Genomic DNA, 15,986 nt, shown 5'->3' on the forward strand with positions numbered 1-15,986 from the left:
GGTGATAAATGTCACTAAATGAACTGAGATGAACCTGCCTGTCTGCCACTCTCATGCTTCAGACACAGACTGCACCACAGTGTCCGTGTGCACGTACAATGGCAATAAACGGCTGTTTTATTCTATCCTATACAAAAGATGGATCTAGGTGCCATGTCAGCTCCCCCCTCCACAGTGGTTTGGTTCAGTGAGTTCCTCTTTAATCAGTCCTGTGCAGTGAATTACCTGCAGGCAACTAAGACCTGCTGCTCAAACATGATTGGTCAGTAGACGTGATATTACAAAGCTGCTCTCGGTTTACCATCTGACAATCAAACCTGATTAAAGCTTTTAAAGGCCTGAGGCCCATAAAACTGGTGTGAAAGTAAAGTCCAGGTCAGACATGCACACACGCTTTCACTGTGTAAGAAATAAATGGTGTGTAATGGTTAAAATATAACTGGACGCAGACCGGAGAGGTGCACGTGCTCTGCTGTAGCAGGCAGACAGGTGAGCAGGATCTATGCAGCCTCAGTGGTCCAGGGCTGACGCCTTGGCCTCATAACTCTGTTACACACTCAGTCCCCAGGTGGGAGTCTGGAGGAGGCGGCCTTGGCCTGATAGGACAGGCAGCGCCTGATCTATGAGTCTGGGAGGCTAAAGCGCTCAGGTGGAGGCACAAAGGCTGAGTGTGTGGGAGCACCTGAGGTGGCTGTCTGACCGGAGAGGGAAGGACGAGGAGCAAACGGACGACACGGTGAAAGGAAATCTGTTACAGTTATAGACTGTATATAAAAGATGGCCATCGTAGCAACCTCAGGGGCTGAAAAGGCCACAAAAACTGCAGTTCCTCTAAAAACGAGCCAATGCTGAGAGTTTCAAATCCAACATCTGAGACCATAAACTCATCAGGAAACTGTTTACTGAGCTCTCACCTCGACCAGACTTCAGCCGCCTGCTGGACATTTTAAAAACACTCTGTTTGGCTCTTCTCACGTCTGAGTCCCTCCCACCACAGGTGTAAGCAGCTTTTCTTACAGCCTGCAGCTGTATCTTATGATCTTAGATGTCATAAAGCACAACATTTATGAGGGGGGGTGTACTTTAACTTTTGCCCAAAAAATGAGCCTCATGCTGTATAAATAGTATTCCTGTGTACTAATATTATAACATTATAATATTTTTCATGTAGAGCACAAGCACAGAGGAACAAAGGGAATTAAAAATGGTTCCCTGCGTTGTGCTTTGTGGCTAATTGAGGACATATTTGGGCGTGGCAGACAGGAGTTGTAGTGGTGCAGTGTGGGTAAAAGAGTGGGAGAGTGTCTTTGTGTACAGGCTGTGATCAGCTGACCTGTGCTGCTCTTTGACCTTTTGCTCACAGACGCACTCAAACCGCACACAAACACTTTGTGTTTGCTGCCTTTTGTTGAGCAGAACGTTGCATTTGTTAGCTACCTGGCTCCTCTGTGATGCTAGCTACATGCTGACGTACCCGCCCACTTTAACCCCCAACATAGAACAATAAATGCTTTTTCAACTCTTGTGTGCATATAAGCCCCAGTGATGGATACACTAGTAGGACTGTTTTATGTGTTATAGTTCCTTCCATTTAGGTCACTGTTTTTTGTGTTTTTAAGATCCCAGTCCTTCCATTCTCTTCTGCTTATCAGGGTCATGGGGGCCTGGAACTTGTCCCAGGTATCATAGGGCGAGAGGCGGGGTATGCCGTGGACAGGTGGCCAAAGGATTTGAATATAAGGGGGCTGCTACGTAGAGTCTTTCTCCAGATGTGGCTTGTATAAAACAGCTGTGCATTACTACACTTGAAAGTAAAATCCTTTCTGTAAAAGCTTTACCTGCGCACCCATTATAGGGCTGCCTCCGTACACCTTGGGAATTCAGGAAACCATCTTTCGGGATGGCCCACTGGCAGGAGGACAGACAGTCTCTGTCAGCTTGATGATGATGATGATGATGATGTTCTTCCCCCTGGTGGACAAAAACCGGTCAACTGGTAAAGATGTTGACCGATACGTGACCATAAATAATGATATTTTCTACTATTTATCTCCTTATCATAAGAGTTCATTAGTAAATAAAGGTGAACAGAAAAGTATGAAAGAGTGTTGGAAAGGGAAACGGAGCAGACTATCTGTCTTCAAACACGGAGAGGACGGGCAGTTTTCTCTTCATTAAACTTGAGCTTGAACTTCAGCTTCACTGAACTGTGAAAATCCCTGCAGCACACTTTCTGATGAGACTCTACAGTTTGCATTTGTCTGAATTTACTGAGCTCAGACTGGCAGATCTGCCATCACTGTTTCCTCTGTGTTCATTTTATCTCAGAGTACACTCCTCCTGCTCCTCCACTAAACGCACAATAGATGGGTATGATTTATGACAGGAAGTATTTTCAGTTTATAGATGTGTGTACGCACACTGTCTCACGCACGCACACACTTGTGTTTTCATACCTCTGTGGGGACCTCTCATTGACGTAATGCTTTCCCCAGCTGCTTACCCTAACCATCAAAAATCAATGCCTAACCCTGACCTAACCATAACCCTGACACTAAAACCACATTTTGAGCCTCAAAAATGCTTTTAGACTCGAGGACGGGCACTTTGTCCCCATATATACTTCTGTATAGTGTATAGTAAACTTAAGTTTACATGTATAGTAAACTTAACATTTTTGGTCCCCTGTTTACCATGTTTACAAAGATATGCACACACGCACGCACGCACGCACACACACACACACACACACACACACACACACACACACACACACACACACACACACACACACACACACACACACACACACACACACACAGTTTGTATCTTATGTCATTCACTCTGTTTTTAATTTTAATTGTGTTCACTCTTAGTCTTGAGGTGGAGTCGAGCTCGTATTTTCTTGTCATACTTTGATGATTTTGGTTCGTACGCTGACTTAAAACAGTTTGAGTGGTGGCGAAAGTGTCTGGGTTTGTTTCTCTGTGCTGCAACAAGTCGTGAGTTTAATCGATCACCAGATGATTAGGAATGTGATTCGATAAGACGTAGTTATTTATTTAAAAAATGTTTCAGCCAGTCATGATTGGATGATCAAACTCTGATGTCAGAGGAGAATGGTCAGACTGCTTCAGGCTGATGGGAGGCAACAGAAACTCGGGTAACTAAAGTATGCAGGAGAGCACACGGAGTGTCTCTCCTCTCAGCTAAGAACAGGAAACTGAGGCAACAGTACATCTCTGATCATCAGGTCTCTGCTGCCTGTGTATGTGATGAAGCACAGATGGACCAAACAGCTATAATTTAATATTCCAGTAATAAAAGTTTGAAGCTGTTTTTGGGGCTCAAAGTGGTTTTTAGAGTCAGGGTTACAGTTAGGTTATGGTTAGGGTTGGCATTATGTTAATTAGATGTCCTCACTAAGATATGAAAGTGTGTGTGTGTGTGTGTGTGTGTGTGTGTGTGTGTGTGTTTTTGGGGGTTTTTTTTTGTCTTTTTTTCTTTGAGAAGAGCAAGGGATTTAAACACGTTTAAATTGGGCTGTAACAGCTTTTACAGACATCTCTCACCATCATCTGAGGAAGCACAGCTGGCAGATTAGTCAGTAGCACAAGTAACTGTTGGGGTAAATTATAAAATCTCTTATTTACGTACCTTTTATTATGTGATCATCTACTTTAACTTACTTCCACATTGCCAAATCCCCTGAATGCTGTCTGAAAATGTTTTTGATCATCTTAATTTTGAGATGTTTGGAAGGGAAAATGGCGTTTTATTGTGCAGAGAACGCCTGGATGTCGGTCACAGGTCCTGAGTGTGTAATCAGCTGCTGCGTCTGTAAATCAGGAGATAATTACACACAGACTGTGAGCACCAACTGAATGAAAGGTGCAGTGTAAATTTGTCCTGCTTTTCATAAATCAGACCCGCTCTCTGTCTCCACTCATTGAGAACAGTTCTGGCTCCATCTCAATAAAGAACCCGAGTGACTCATGAATAAGCAATACCCGTGTGTGTGTGTGTGTGTGTGTGTGTGTGTGGTGAATCATGGCTGTGTGTGGCCGTCCTCCTGGCTCAGAGGATTTAAACCACCGACTGGCAGCCTGATTTCTTGTTGTTTGCTTTTCTTCACGTCTGCTCTCTCCAGGAGCGCCGTCTCAAACGTGTCCGTGTCACCTTGTTAAAGCAGTCGCTTCAACTTCAGGAACAACTAAAGATTGTGGGGATAAAAAGATTCTCCTTATTACCCACAAACGCTTGGCAAAACTGGGACTTTAGTTTAGTCATTGAAATACAGTAACTCCATATTTGGCTATAGAGTGAGGGAAAATAATTGCTGAATTTAAGTTTTCTCAGAATAAAATGAATTAATTTTGTTTTAATATTAATGGGCAGGGACAGAATATTAACCAAAAATCCAGAAAAACACAAACTGACCCAGTTGGATCAGCAGAAGAGCATGGAGGGATGGTTGGCAGTGGTTAGTGTAACCAATATTGTTGCCATGCATCGTGTGTTAGGCATAGGTAATGTCTCTGAATTAACATGAATTCTAATCAGTGGCGTCTTCTCCATCAGGTAAAGGTCACATGATGTTGCAATGCCTGGCATAGACCTGCCCACCTCAGAACGCCACAGCGGCATCACCCCAAACCCTGCAGGAAGTGATGTTGTACCCAGAGATGAAGTGAGTGACATGGAGCACCTCCTGGATCTGTACCAGTGCCGGCTTCCTGTCCGCTCGTCTCCAGTGGAGCTAAAGGAGGAAATGCAGCGAGTCGACAGCAGCTGGAGCCAAGATGGAGACCTGCAGGACTGTGGACAGTGAGTGTCCTTCAGCTGATAATCAGACCTGAGTAATTAGTAAAACGGATGACAGATTTTTTTTAGTTGCTGTGCAGCTACTCTGCAGCATTTCTTTCAGCTGAGGTCACTTTTACCTCAAACTTTGAAAGAAGTTGGAAAATATATACTTTCATGAGCCTAAAAGTACCAAGTTCATTTTTCTGAGTGGATAGAAAAACTTTATTTATTTTTTTTAAATAAGTGAACTGCTTGGTAATTCTGAACGATAAATTTGCACTGCTGACTAATAACAGCACAGCTAAACTCTTCTCAGGTTTCTTGTTCAGCTTGAAAACTTCTCACTTTGTGCATATTTCTGCCTGACGCTCCAGGTTGGAGAGGAGATGGCTGCTCTGGCATGAGTTTATGAAGGAGTACGAGCACTTGGATGCTTGGCTGAGATTGGCCGAGGAGGCCGTCTCTTCCCCAAACTCCGTCCATGTTACCTACCAGACCGCCAAGGAGGAAATGAAGAAGTTTGAGGTGGGAGAAAAAAAATGACTCAAACAGAAACGGAAATCTAAACTTGGCATCAGGTGTTTTAACCTCACAGGGATTAGAGTAACCGGCCCTCCTCATACATCGAACATCTCTTTCACCTTGGACTGATCTGCATTTTTGTTGTGCACTGAATCTCTTTTGTTGTCTCTCTGTGACAGAATTGATGTTTGAGGTCTGTGTTTGTGTTCAGGCACTTGCACAAATTAAAACCTGGGTCAGAGCAAACCTGGGCCCAAGTTCAGCACGTGGTTAAAGTTGTCATCCAGCCAGGGTGTAAATATCACTCAGCAGCCAGTCGTAAAGCTGAAGCAGGCAGCATCAACACATAAATCTACTCGTGCTGCCGGCTTAAATCACAAGACCACCTCTGACCGAAAAGCTGTAGATTCTTCTTGTTTGCACAAATTAATTCAGATTCACACTAATTCTGTCTGCAGCTCCAACAAATTGAGGAAGAGGAGGGGGAGAAACACAATTAGATTTGCTATGTTGGTTTTTGTGAGCCATTTGGGACCATATTAGGATGAGGGATCAGAATCTGGAGTCGTGCACACTACTGTTTCATTTGGTGTGCATCTTGTTCCATAAGATTTGTAGAGGAGATCCAAGTTGTGCCCTGAAAACACGAGAACAAGTCTTCTGTATAGAGGAGAACTTTAATAGCAGGCTTGTACAAAGTGAGGCTCTGTGCTCACATTTGCTACAAACGCTCGTTTTAATTCTGTCAGCCTGTTTTGATGCACAATTCAGTTGAAATCAGGCAGAAACAGGACTTTCTTTTATAGTGTGTTCTTGTGAATTGATTGTATATCGCCTACATTTGATTTGACTTCTTTCTGGAAGAGAACAGTCGCAGGCTTGTCCAAGTTTTCCAGATATAAAATTATCTCCACGTTGTCAAGCCTGGATTTGGAAAACCAAAAACATCTGCACCTCCTGCTTCAGATGTACTTTGTGTTTGTGTGTTCAGAGGCTGCGGCGAGAGGCGGGGCCTCGCCTCATCCAGCTGGACAGCCTGACCCGGAGGAATCGAACACTAACTCGGCTCTTCCAGGGTACCATGCAGGCTCGGCTGCTCGCATCGGCGAGGGATTGTGGCCGCCGCTGGGATGACTTGAATGCCAAACTGGAGTCCATCACAGGCCAACTGCAGGTACGCGAGTCAGACCTTCTGAGGAGGATTTCACTTCTCTCTCTTCTTTATAGTTGACTCTTCCCTCTCTCTCAGCTCTTTATCTCAGAGTGGGAGGGGTTTGATGCACAAAGGGAGGAGCTTGCAGTTTGGCTGGCTGACATGGATGTCCGCCTGATTGAGGTTGAGCAGCTGACAGGAAACACCTGTGAAAAACTGAGACAGCTGCAGGTGTGGGCTTGTTTTGAAATGACACATCAGTTTCTTTCTGCATGTTTTTACTTTTTAAATTTTTTTTATTTATTTTTATTACACGCAGTCATTTCAGGAGTGCGTGTGCGTGAATTCGGGGCGTGTGAATGCCCTGCTGCAGCGCGGCGAGGCGTTGATCCAGCACAGTGTACCTTCTGACGCTCAGCACGTCGAGAGCCAGCTGCTGGAGCTGCTGCAGCATTGCAGCCACGTCTACAACAACATTGGACGAACACACACCCGGCTGCTCAGCATGAGACTGGTACACACACACACACACACACACACACACACACACACACACACACACACACACACACACACTCTTATCAAAGCGTCTCAGGTAATTACTATAGTGTTTGATTTTTGTGCTCGAGACATTAAAAACATGTCAGGATCTGAAGCAATCACGCTTATCATTCATTTGGTGTTTGTGCATCTTGTTGTGCTCAGCATGAGTCTGGTAACCTGAGGGCACAAAACAGACAAACAGTGTGTCAAACAAATACCTGTTTGAAATGTTGCTTTAAACTCTCTTGAAAGTGAAATTCAACTTCTCTGCAGCTTCCCAATAGAACAGAACAGAATAGAATAGCTCTTTATTGTCATTCTACATGTACAATGATAGCACCACACCAACTGTGCCAGAATAAAATATAAATTGTAGACATCAGGAATAAATAAGATGCAGGAGAAATGTGTGCAATCAACAGGAATATGTTCAAAAATGATAAAGGAACACATCAGAGAACAAGTTGCAAAGTGCTCTGAGGTAGTGCAAAGAAAAGACTTGACCTCACAGGTGAGATCAGCAGAGGTGTGGGTGGGTACCCTGTTTATGATGAGAGGGGAGTGGACCTGTCTGTGCCTCATGATGTCCAGGATGAGTTTATAATGTTTAAAGGACGTTCAGCTTCAGGTTAGTGGGAATATTCAGAACTTGAGGGATGAGGTTTTTTTGTACTCAATCCAACCATCCTTCCTTCCTTGGGATGATGCCAAGGCACTCCCAGTCTACCCCTTCTCCATGTCCCGGGTCTGTCCCAGGGTCTCTTCTCCCAGTTGATGATGCCCAGAAGATTTTACACAGGAGTCATCCTGGTCAGATACCCAAACCTCCTCAACTGGTTCCTTTCGATGATGAGGGTTAGTGGATCGCCTCTTGGCCCCTCCCAGAGTTCCTCATCCCATCCCTGACGCTGAGCCCAGACATCCTTGGGTAGAATCTCATTTCTCCTGCTTTTATCCACCACCTCATTCTTTCTATCACTACTGAAGGTTTGTGGGCATTGCCCGGTAGACTGGCTTTACTCTTCAATCTCTTGCTTCTCTCACAGAGAAGAACCCAAACTACGTCTCCATTTGTGGGAGCAACTCACTCCTGACAATCCCCTCTTTCCACCTGAGAACTATGGCCTCAGACTTTGAGGTGCTAATCTTCATTCAAGCTGCTCCAACCTCAGCCACCACCTGACGAAGCCAAGAAAACCACCATCCCCAAGAAGCAGAGATGAGATCCTGAGACCACTGAACCGGACACCCACCTAACCCTCGGCAGCACTTAGAACGCTCATTACTGAGACTGGATTGGTTACAGGAAGCTTTCTGGTTCCTATTTTCATCATGCTGACAATTCGGGGTTAGTGTGCATGCAGATAACCGGTCTCTGAGAAAAGGAGTGAATATACTGGCATCAGTTGTGGTTTTTTATTTTAGCTTCCTATTGTTTGTGAGCAAGGTTTCTTTTCTTTTTCTTTTTTGTCATCATCTAACCCTCCATGTCTTGGCCTTTCTTATATCAGGCCCCTCTTTGTTTCTTTGGCCCAGATTTACTGGCTTCATCTGAAACATTGTCCAGCTTTCCCAGAAGCCATGTCTGCAGGCAGTAGCTCCCAGATTGAGGAATCCTGAATGGACTATCCAGTTATTCCAGTTACAGAGATGCGTAATAGTAAAAACTCGGACATATTAAGGACTTAATGTTGTGGTCTGACATGAGTACTCCAGTAACTGAGTACTGTGATAAAGTCTGAAGTCAAGCTTCAAAAACATGCACATCAACCAAACCCCAGCACTCATAAATATCCTCTTCCTCCTCCCCATCCTCTTCCTCCAGGTGTTTGAGGACGACTGCATTCTGTCCCAGGCTACAGACTCTGGTTGTCCTTCGGAGAGTCTTTTAGAAGACGAGGGAACAGCTGAAAAGCAAAATGTGGACCTCCCCGAATCTTCAAACCATCCTAAAGGTAAACCAACATCTCTGACCTGAAGGAGTCGATTTGATCGGTTACTCACAAAACGATTAAGATCAAAACGAACCATAAACTCCTCACCTGCCTCCTCCTCCTCAGACCCTCCCTCACCCGTTCACCATCCTCCTCCTCCTCCATCCTCTCCTACCCATGAGACCCTGGGGCTGGAGTGGGACCCCTCAGTTGACATTGGACGCTCTGTCTCCCGTGACGACGCCGACTCATCATATTTCAGTGCCAGCACAGGTAAGAAGCGACAGAACAGATGCCTCACCTTACACAGGAAAACCTCAAGAAATTTGAGATGGCACACCGTGAGAATGCAGATTTGTTCTGTCAACAGGATTTTTGTTTTTTTTCTGCAGGTCTGAAGAGGTGGAGCTACCTGAGTTCCTTTGACTCTCAGTCTGACATCAGCGCCGACATCAGCGCCGACATCAGGAACCAGGAGGGAGACTTGGTGAGTTAAAATCTTTTCAGGTGTTTTAATATTGATCCATTTCCACATGTTAGTAGAAAAAAATCTTAATTGTGATCTGCAGTGAACTCAGCAGACTTCCTGCTGCACAAACTCTTGGAATTATTCCACTTCTGCCTTCTATTTGTCAGTGTCCTTTTATTTACTTTGAAAGAGAAGCACGGAGTTTCAAAGGATGAGAATCGGCCGACTGCGGTGACTTGACTGTAATTTGTTATTGATCAAACTATTACAGAGTCAATAGTTCATCTATATTTTGGTGTTGGTGATAGAGGAATGCTGTGATACATTTATTCTATTCCCTCAAACATACCGTAAACTTCAATTTTCTAGTTTGACACGCACAAAGTGGAAGCAGCAAGTCCATTACTGGCCTCTAAGGACGGACAGGACTGGATTCTGAAGTAAAAACCTGGTTTGCGTTTCCGAGCCCTAGACTGCAGTGATGAGTGGTTTTCTCATTTGAAATCATCATATGTTATCTTTGTCGCCAGTTAATGAGTTTTAAATCACAGAGGTTGTGTTTCGCTCTTAAAAAACAACCTCTGTAGCTGAGAGAGCAAAAAGTCAACGTTTGCTGTTATGATACCACCACAACGATACCGATTCTCACAATTAAACAAATGAGTGGTCCTGGAATCGAACCCTGGGGAACCCCTTTAGTCCCATTAAGGTGGAAGTGATTCCTTCTGCCTGTGTACACTCAGATCTGTATGACAGGTGATTGTCAAACCATCCAGCAGTGTTTAATTTGTTCTCCAGTTTAAGAGTATTTAGTCCGTGGTGCCAGACGCCTTAGCTCGATCATATAAAAACCAAATTATTGGGGGGGGGTTTTTTGGGTGGTGGTGGTGGGGTTTGTTTTTTGAATGGATAAAGTCATTTATTTCTCTTGAGGTCTTGGTTATTTTAGTTAATGAAATGGCTACAAAACCTCCCATCTCTCCCTCCATCACAACATCCACCAAACTGTAGTCTGGAACACACCGTGATGAGAAAAATCAGCAAAACATTGATGTTGGAAAACCCTAAAAAATGTAAGAACGAAAGAAGTGAATTCTGTTTTCTTACAAAGACCGCTGGATGAAATTAAAGCCAGTCTTTGTGGTGTTTGGCCTCCTAATTTCGTTGTTTACTCTCCTGTTGTTCAGCTCTGACCCAGATGCTGCATGGCCCAGAGGCCTGTCTGCCTGCCTCTGTCTCACTCACACAGTCATTGATGTTCAGATACAGCAGCTCTCTAAAAACGTTCCCCATCAGCGGGTGTCGGCTGTATGAGCTGGTTACAGCAGTTCACCTCCTCTTCTGCTGATTTATTGATGATGCCTGCAGAACGTGGCACCTCTGCTTGTTGTCGGGTTTCCTTTTTTAGCTTTATTGTGGCAAGACGCGGCAGTGTGTTGAAAAAGCTGCTGTATGAAACTGGCAGAGGAGGAAGAAAGGGGGGAAAAAATAAGATGGTAAAGAAAGGCGAGGACAGACGTTGTCAGAGAGTCTGAAGTAATTTGAATGTCCTCCTCTGGCAGCCTGTAGCTTCCTCGTTTTTGTGTATTTCTGTCATGGAAACGCACTGGCGGTGAACCCCTAAGCCCAACAGGAAAGAAACAAACGAGAGGCACACGTAAAACTGAATTAGCATCTGATTACAGCTGCAGGATCACAACAAAGACATCAAAGTTTGTGTCATCTCGCTCTGCTTTTTTTATAAGCCCAGCCTCATTATTAACTGGGCTGGCGAAGACGTGATGTCAACGTGCCGTCCCCACGGGCTCGGCTCGGCTCTGCTCGGCACCACCTGCCCCGAGGACTCAGTGTCGTTGTGCTTCATTAAATCTGCGACCGTGTGACCTCGTCTCTGGGTGCTCACACGTCGCATGAATTCTGAGTGCTGCTCAAAAGACGACTGGCTATGTCTCCCTGTAAAACGAGAGAATTTGGTATTTTTTCCATTTCTTGTGATTTGAAAAAGCAGCATGACTGAAAATGTTCCTGGTCATCTTTTTATACAGTTAACTCATTAAAAGTACATTTTGTGAGAGCCCTCTGCAAAGTGTAATGAAGACCTGCACCACAAGGTGGCATCATCTTAATGAACATCATGTTTACACTACAGATAATATTTGCATCATTTCCCAAAATGTTTTGAGATTTATTTTAAGAAAAGAAATAAATGCCCCTGAGCTGCTATAAGATTAAAATATAAAATAAAAAATATCGATATAAACTAAACCTTACAGTTCATGAGGTCACTACTCAGAATTAACTGATAACTCTGCATTACTTTTAGCAAAATTAAGTTACTTAATTACTTGCCAGAATAAAATAATTACACGACTCGTTACAGTACTTAAAAAGATCTAAAAACACATTTTCACATAATTACCAGTTAATAAGAACCTGTAGGCTACAGTCCCACACACCAGCATAGACCCCTGTCTGCATGAGGACACACATTATCTTTCATTTAGCTTTTATGTACGAGCACAAAGCAAAGAAGAGTTGGTGGTGAGTGGCCTGGATGCACTTTCCACTTCACCATCCTGCTTTTCCCCTTTTGTAGAATAAAATTAACTTTGTTATTTATTTCATGCTTTCTTCCTGTTTGTTTGCTTTTTCTACTCGTGCTACTCTGACTCGTGCTAAGCTGCTCCAGCAGATAATAAAACTCGGAGCTGGAAATGAGCAGAATAACTGGAAGTTTTGCAATCCTGGATTCTACTGGAATTCTGGGTTTGACTTGGAAAATAACAAAGAAGCTTTAAATCATCTCAGGGAGGTTTTAAACGTTTCTATAATGAACTCTCTGTCTGCAGGAATGGCTTGATCACACTCAGCCGGGCTTCTTCTCGCCTGTCGCAGACCAACAGGAAGAAGCTCTGGGCTGCAGGGACCAGTGGAAGACCTCGACTCCTGACCGACAGGACGGCGAGCCGGTTGACTTTGACGGAGGCCGTGTGCAGGCGTGGCTGAGAGTCCAGAGCGCCGCTTTGCCAGAGAGGAGCACTTCCTGTTCGAAAGAAGTGCAGACTGATGGGAGGCTGAAGGTACTGTCTTTAAAAAGAACAAAAAATGCTCATGTTCAAAATCCATGGTTATACTTTCTCTGTGGTGCAAATATAACCATGAAAAACAACCGAACAGCGCGCGATCACTGAAGTTATCTTTATAGTTTATTCTTTACAAATGACATTCTCCAAGATTCTCAAACAGTTGGTGCTGCTGCGGTCCTCACAAATTTTAAGTCATTAGAAGTTCATGAGTGGAGCTGTGCATTCAGATGGGTTTTATTTTCCATTTATACACTTCCAAAACGAAGCCGGTGCCCACGAGGTCGGTGCTTCATTTGAGAGCGTCTGTTTGTGGGAGAGTGAAGCAGAGGCAGGTCAGGAGGTTTTACACGCAGATGATATTCATGTGATGCCATGTGCTGAATGTTAATGCTCAACTCCAGGAAAACGGGTTCAGTTAAAAAAACAAAACAAGACTTGAGGACGGTCGGTTTGGTTTTATTCCAGATGTTCATCACAGACGACACATGAAGACTCTAAATAAAGAGCTCCAAGCACGGCGATTAGTACTGCAGATATAAGCGGCACATGTCACAATAACATGGTGTTTTTAATTTTTTTATTAAAAATCGTGTAAGGTATCACCTCACATGGAAGCACATAGATGCTCACCTCTAACAGGCACAGGGCCAAGCAGGAGGAGACGGCTGGAATCAAGTTTCAGTATTTTCACATCTCCAAGTCCTACGTTTCTCTCACGTTTCTCCAAGCTCTTTTTTCTCCTGCCTTTTTTGAACTTTGTGGTTGTACACAGCACAATTAGACTTAACTTGCAACTTCTCCTTATATGAAAAATAAAGCAAAAATATATGAACTTAAAAAATTAAAACATACAATATTAAAGGATGTAGACATGCGTATGGTGTAAACTGTTTATAGAATCACTCGGGCTGTGTAAAGTTGTGGTTGTACTGCAGGGTCACAGTGAGGTCGTTATAACTGAGAGTCCAAACAGTTCTGCCAGGATGACTTTATGGACTGGTTAAGTGTGCTCATGACTCTCAGACTGAAAGTGAGCCGTGAGGTTGAAGAATGAAAGCCTCTGTGCTGTTTGGTCGGTGGGAGAAGTTCAGGCAGGCGTGTGGGGTCGCTGCAGCTGCTGGTGACTTTCCCGAGGCAGCGTCTGCGCTTTAGAGAGAAGCTAAACGACCACCAGCTGCCTTCAAACGCCATCAATGAGCTCCTCCCCCATTTCTGCCTGTCGGTGGCCTCAGGAGAATCCCAGCTGATGGGTTGTCACGACAACAGCACATTTTTAACTTGAGATAATTTTATAACTCCCGCAAATACAGATTTTCCTCTCTTCCTGTCGCCGGGCACAAATTAGTATTACTTGGTTTTACTGCTTTGATTGTTTCTGTGACTGCGTCAAGACTTCATGTTTGGTTGCATTCAAAGAAAAAAAAAATAGACCAGATTTGAATGAACTTAATGAATGATGCCAACGTTTTACCACACAGCCTTGAAACTTTGGCGTGCTGGTTGTTGCTCCTCGGGCTCAAACAGTTTGTCAAACTTTTAGTCAGATCTGAGTTATTATTAAAATAATATAAAAATGTATTGTTACTTTTATAAAATAATCAAAATGTGGCCAGCGCTGGACTTTTCAGATCTTTTATATGAAGCAACCGGAAAAACTGTTGGGTGTGAAAATTCAGTGACTCGCTTCCTACCAGAGGAAACGTCCTGTAGTTTTGCAGTTATCAGGTTGAACTGGTCTCACCTTTGTGCCGGGTACCAACGGAAGCAAAGGACCTGCATTGCTCGCATGTTGGGGTGGGAAACGTACGCAGCTAGACTTGAAACATCCACTAGTGACAAACTGTGAGCTGTGAATCCTTTTATTTTAGAGTGAAGGATTTCACTTTGTTTAGGTCAGTGCACAAAGGTCCTTTTGGGTTTTTTTTTTTTTTTTTTTTGTTTTGTTTTTTTTAAATCATTTTGTAACATTTAAGAAAAAACGTCACCACAAGGTGGCAGCAGTTTACCACAAGTTTGGCCTAATTTAATGTTTCTGTAATGTTTTCCATTTAAAAATAAAAACAACAAAACAAGGGCACAGATTGAGCTCCTGAAGCTACCAAAATAAATCAGAAAAGTGTGACATTAACACGAATTCGGTACAAATTTGGAGCTAGCAGTAGCTCGAACAAAGATGGCTTGCACTGGAGGGTAGATCGGACGCCACCTTGTGATTAAAAGCGGAATTACACACTAGTACAGCTCTGCTCTAGTTCAACTGTAGTTGATATCTCTGCAGATATCACACAGAACTCTATAATGTCTGTTTTTGTTGCATTTAGAAAGTTTTAAATTCTTTTTAAACAAGTTTGTAGAAAACGTCTTTAATCAAAGCTGTGAGCAACGTGTCAGACGCTTTAAACGCTCTCCTCGCTGACTGCCAAAAGTGAGAGTGAGCAGATTTGATCATTGTAAGCAAGAGAAGCTCTGTTGATCTCTCAGATTTAGTTACACAATTTCTTTTGCATGGCTCCAAACAGCTGCTGCACTAATGAGTCTGTCCTCAGTCACACACACAAATCCAATTCAGCTCTTACAAATCTGTCCTGCGTGCTCACAGATGTCGAGTTGCGGCCCGACTTTAGAGAGCACAGATTTGTTTAGCGCTCACTCGCGTCCTTATTTTTTACTTTGGTTTGTCCCAAGATGGTAGTCGGGTCCCCAAAGTGTAGGTGAAGAAGCAGATGCGTCCCCACAAGGTCATTAATACAGGTTTAGACTTTACACTGACGCAGCCGCACAGTCTATATGTTGCAGTTTAAAGTTGCAGCTCGCACAACAGATCCCATCAGCCTTTATATTCCTCCCAGATTCATCCTCCTGAATAACTGTCCTCTCCCTCCTCTCCAGGCCTCATGTTTCTCTCTCCATTTAGACTTCATTGGCCTCAGCCTTCATTTTCTCTCCCTCGCTCTCATTACTGGGGAAAAGCATCTATTTATCCTCCTCTTCCTCCGTCCCGTCTGCTGCTCCTCGGGCCGCCGAATGAATCCATAAAGTCTTGATTTATGCATCGTCTGACTGCACTTTAACTGTCACCATAAAAACAGAGAAGCACGCCGACTTCCTCCTTTCCTTCTTCCCTCTTTAGTTTCTCCTTCCCCTCGTCTTCCTCCGTCTGACTTACAGCCAGTCCACATAACTGTCCATGCGCAGGAAATCTATAAAGATGAGGAAGAGAGGGAAGAAAGTTTGTGGATTAGTTTTTAGGGGTCAATTCAGATGACAGAGTGTTATTGTATTAGATTTCTTTATGTACTTGAATTTGAATTATGCAAATTTGATTGAGCGTGTGTTTGTGCGAAATAGCACTGGGACTTTCTAATGGAGGTTCATTACAGAAAAAACTATCGAGTGAGTGCAAAACAAATTGGAGGAGAAATTAGCTGCAGGTCCAGATCGAGAGCAGCGAAGGAGAGAATCACAAGTTTGTC

General features: G+C 43.8%; 1 protein-coding gene across 1 annotated transcript in view; it reads left to right on the plus strand.

Moving 5' to 3' along the window:
- Positions 1 to 15,986, plus strand: part of LOC116323317 — a 37,883-nt gene that overhangs the window by 16,934 nt on the left and 4,963 nt on the right. Inside the window, exons 2-10 of the mRNA XM_039622242.1 lie at positions 4,582 to 4,827; positions 5,181 to 5,331; positions 6,320 to 6,502; positions 6,578 to 6,712; positions 6,801 to 6,995; positions 8,850 to 8,979; positions 9,085 to 9,231; positions 9,351 to 9,445; positions 12,277 to 12,507. Coding sequence (XP_039478176.1) covers positions 4,604 to 4,827; positions 5,181 to 5,331; positions 6,320 to 6,502; positions 6,578 to 6,712; positions 6,801 to 6,995; positions 8,850 to 8,979; positions 9,085 to 9,231; positions 9,351 to 9,445; positions 12,277 to 12,507 — 1,491 coding nt within the window. The 5' untranslated portion in view covers positions 4,582 to 4,603. The remainder of the gene's footprint in view (positions 1 to 4,581; positions 4,828 to 5,180; positions 5,332 to 6,319; positions 6,503 to 6,577; positions 6,713 to 6,800; positions 6,996 to 8,849; positions 8,980 to 9,084; positions 9,232 to 9,350; positions 9,446 to 12,276; positions 12,508 to 15,986) is intronic.

Source organism: Oreochromis aureus, linkage group 14 (genome assembly GCF_013358895.1).
Source record: "Oreochromis aureus strain Israel breed Guangdong linkage group 14, ZZ_aureus, whole genome shotgun sequence".
Classification (NCBI taxonomy): domain Eukaryota; kingdom Metazoa; phylum Chordata; class Actinopteri; order Cichliformes; family Cichlidae; genus Oreochromis; species Oreochromis aureus.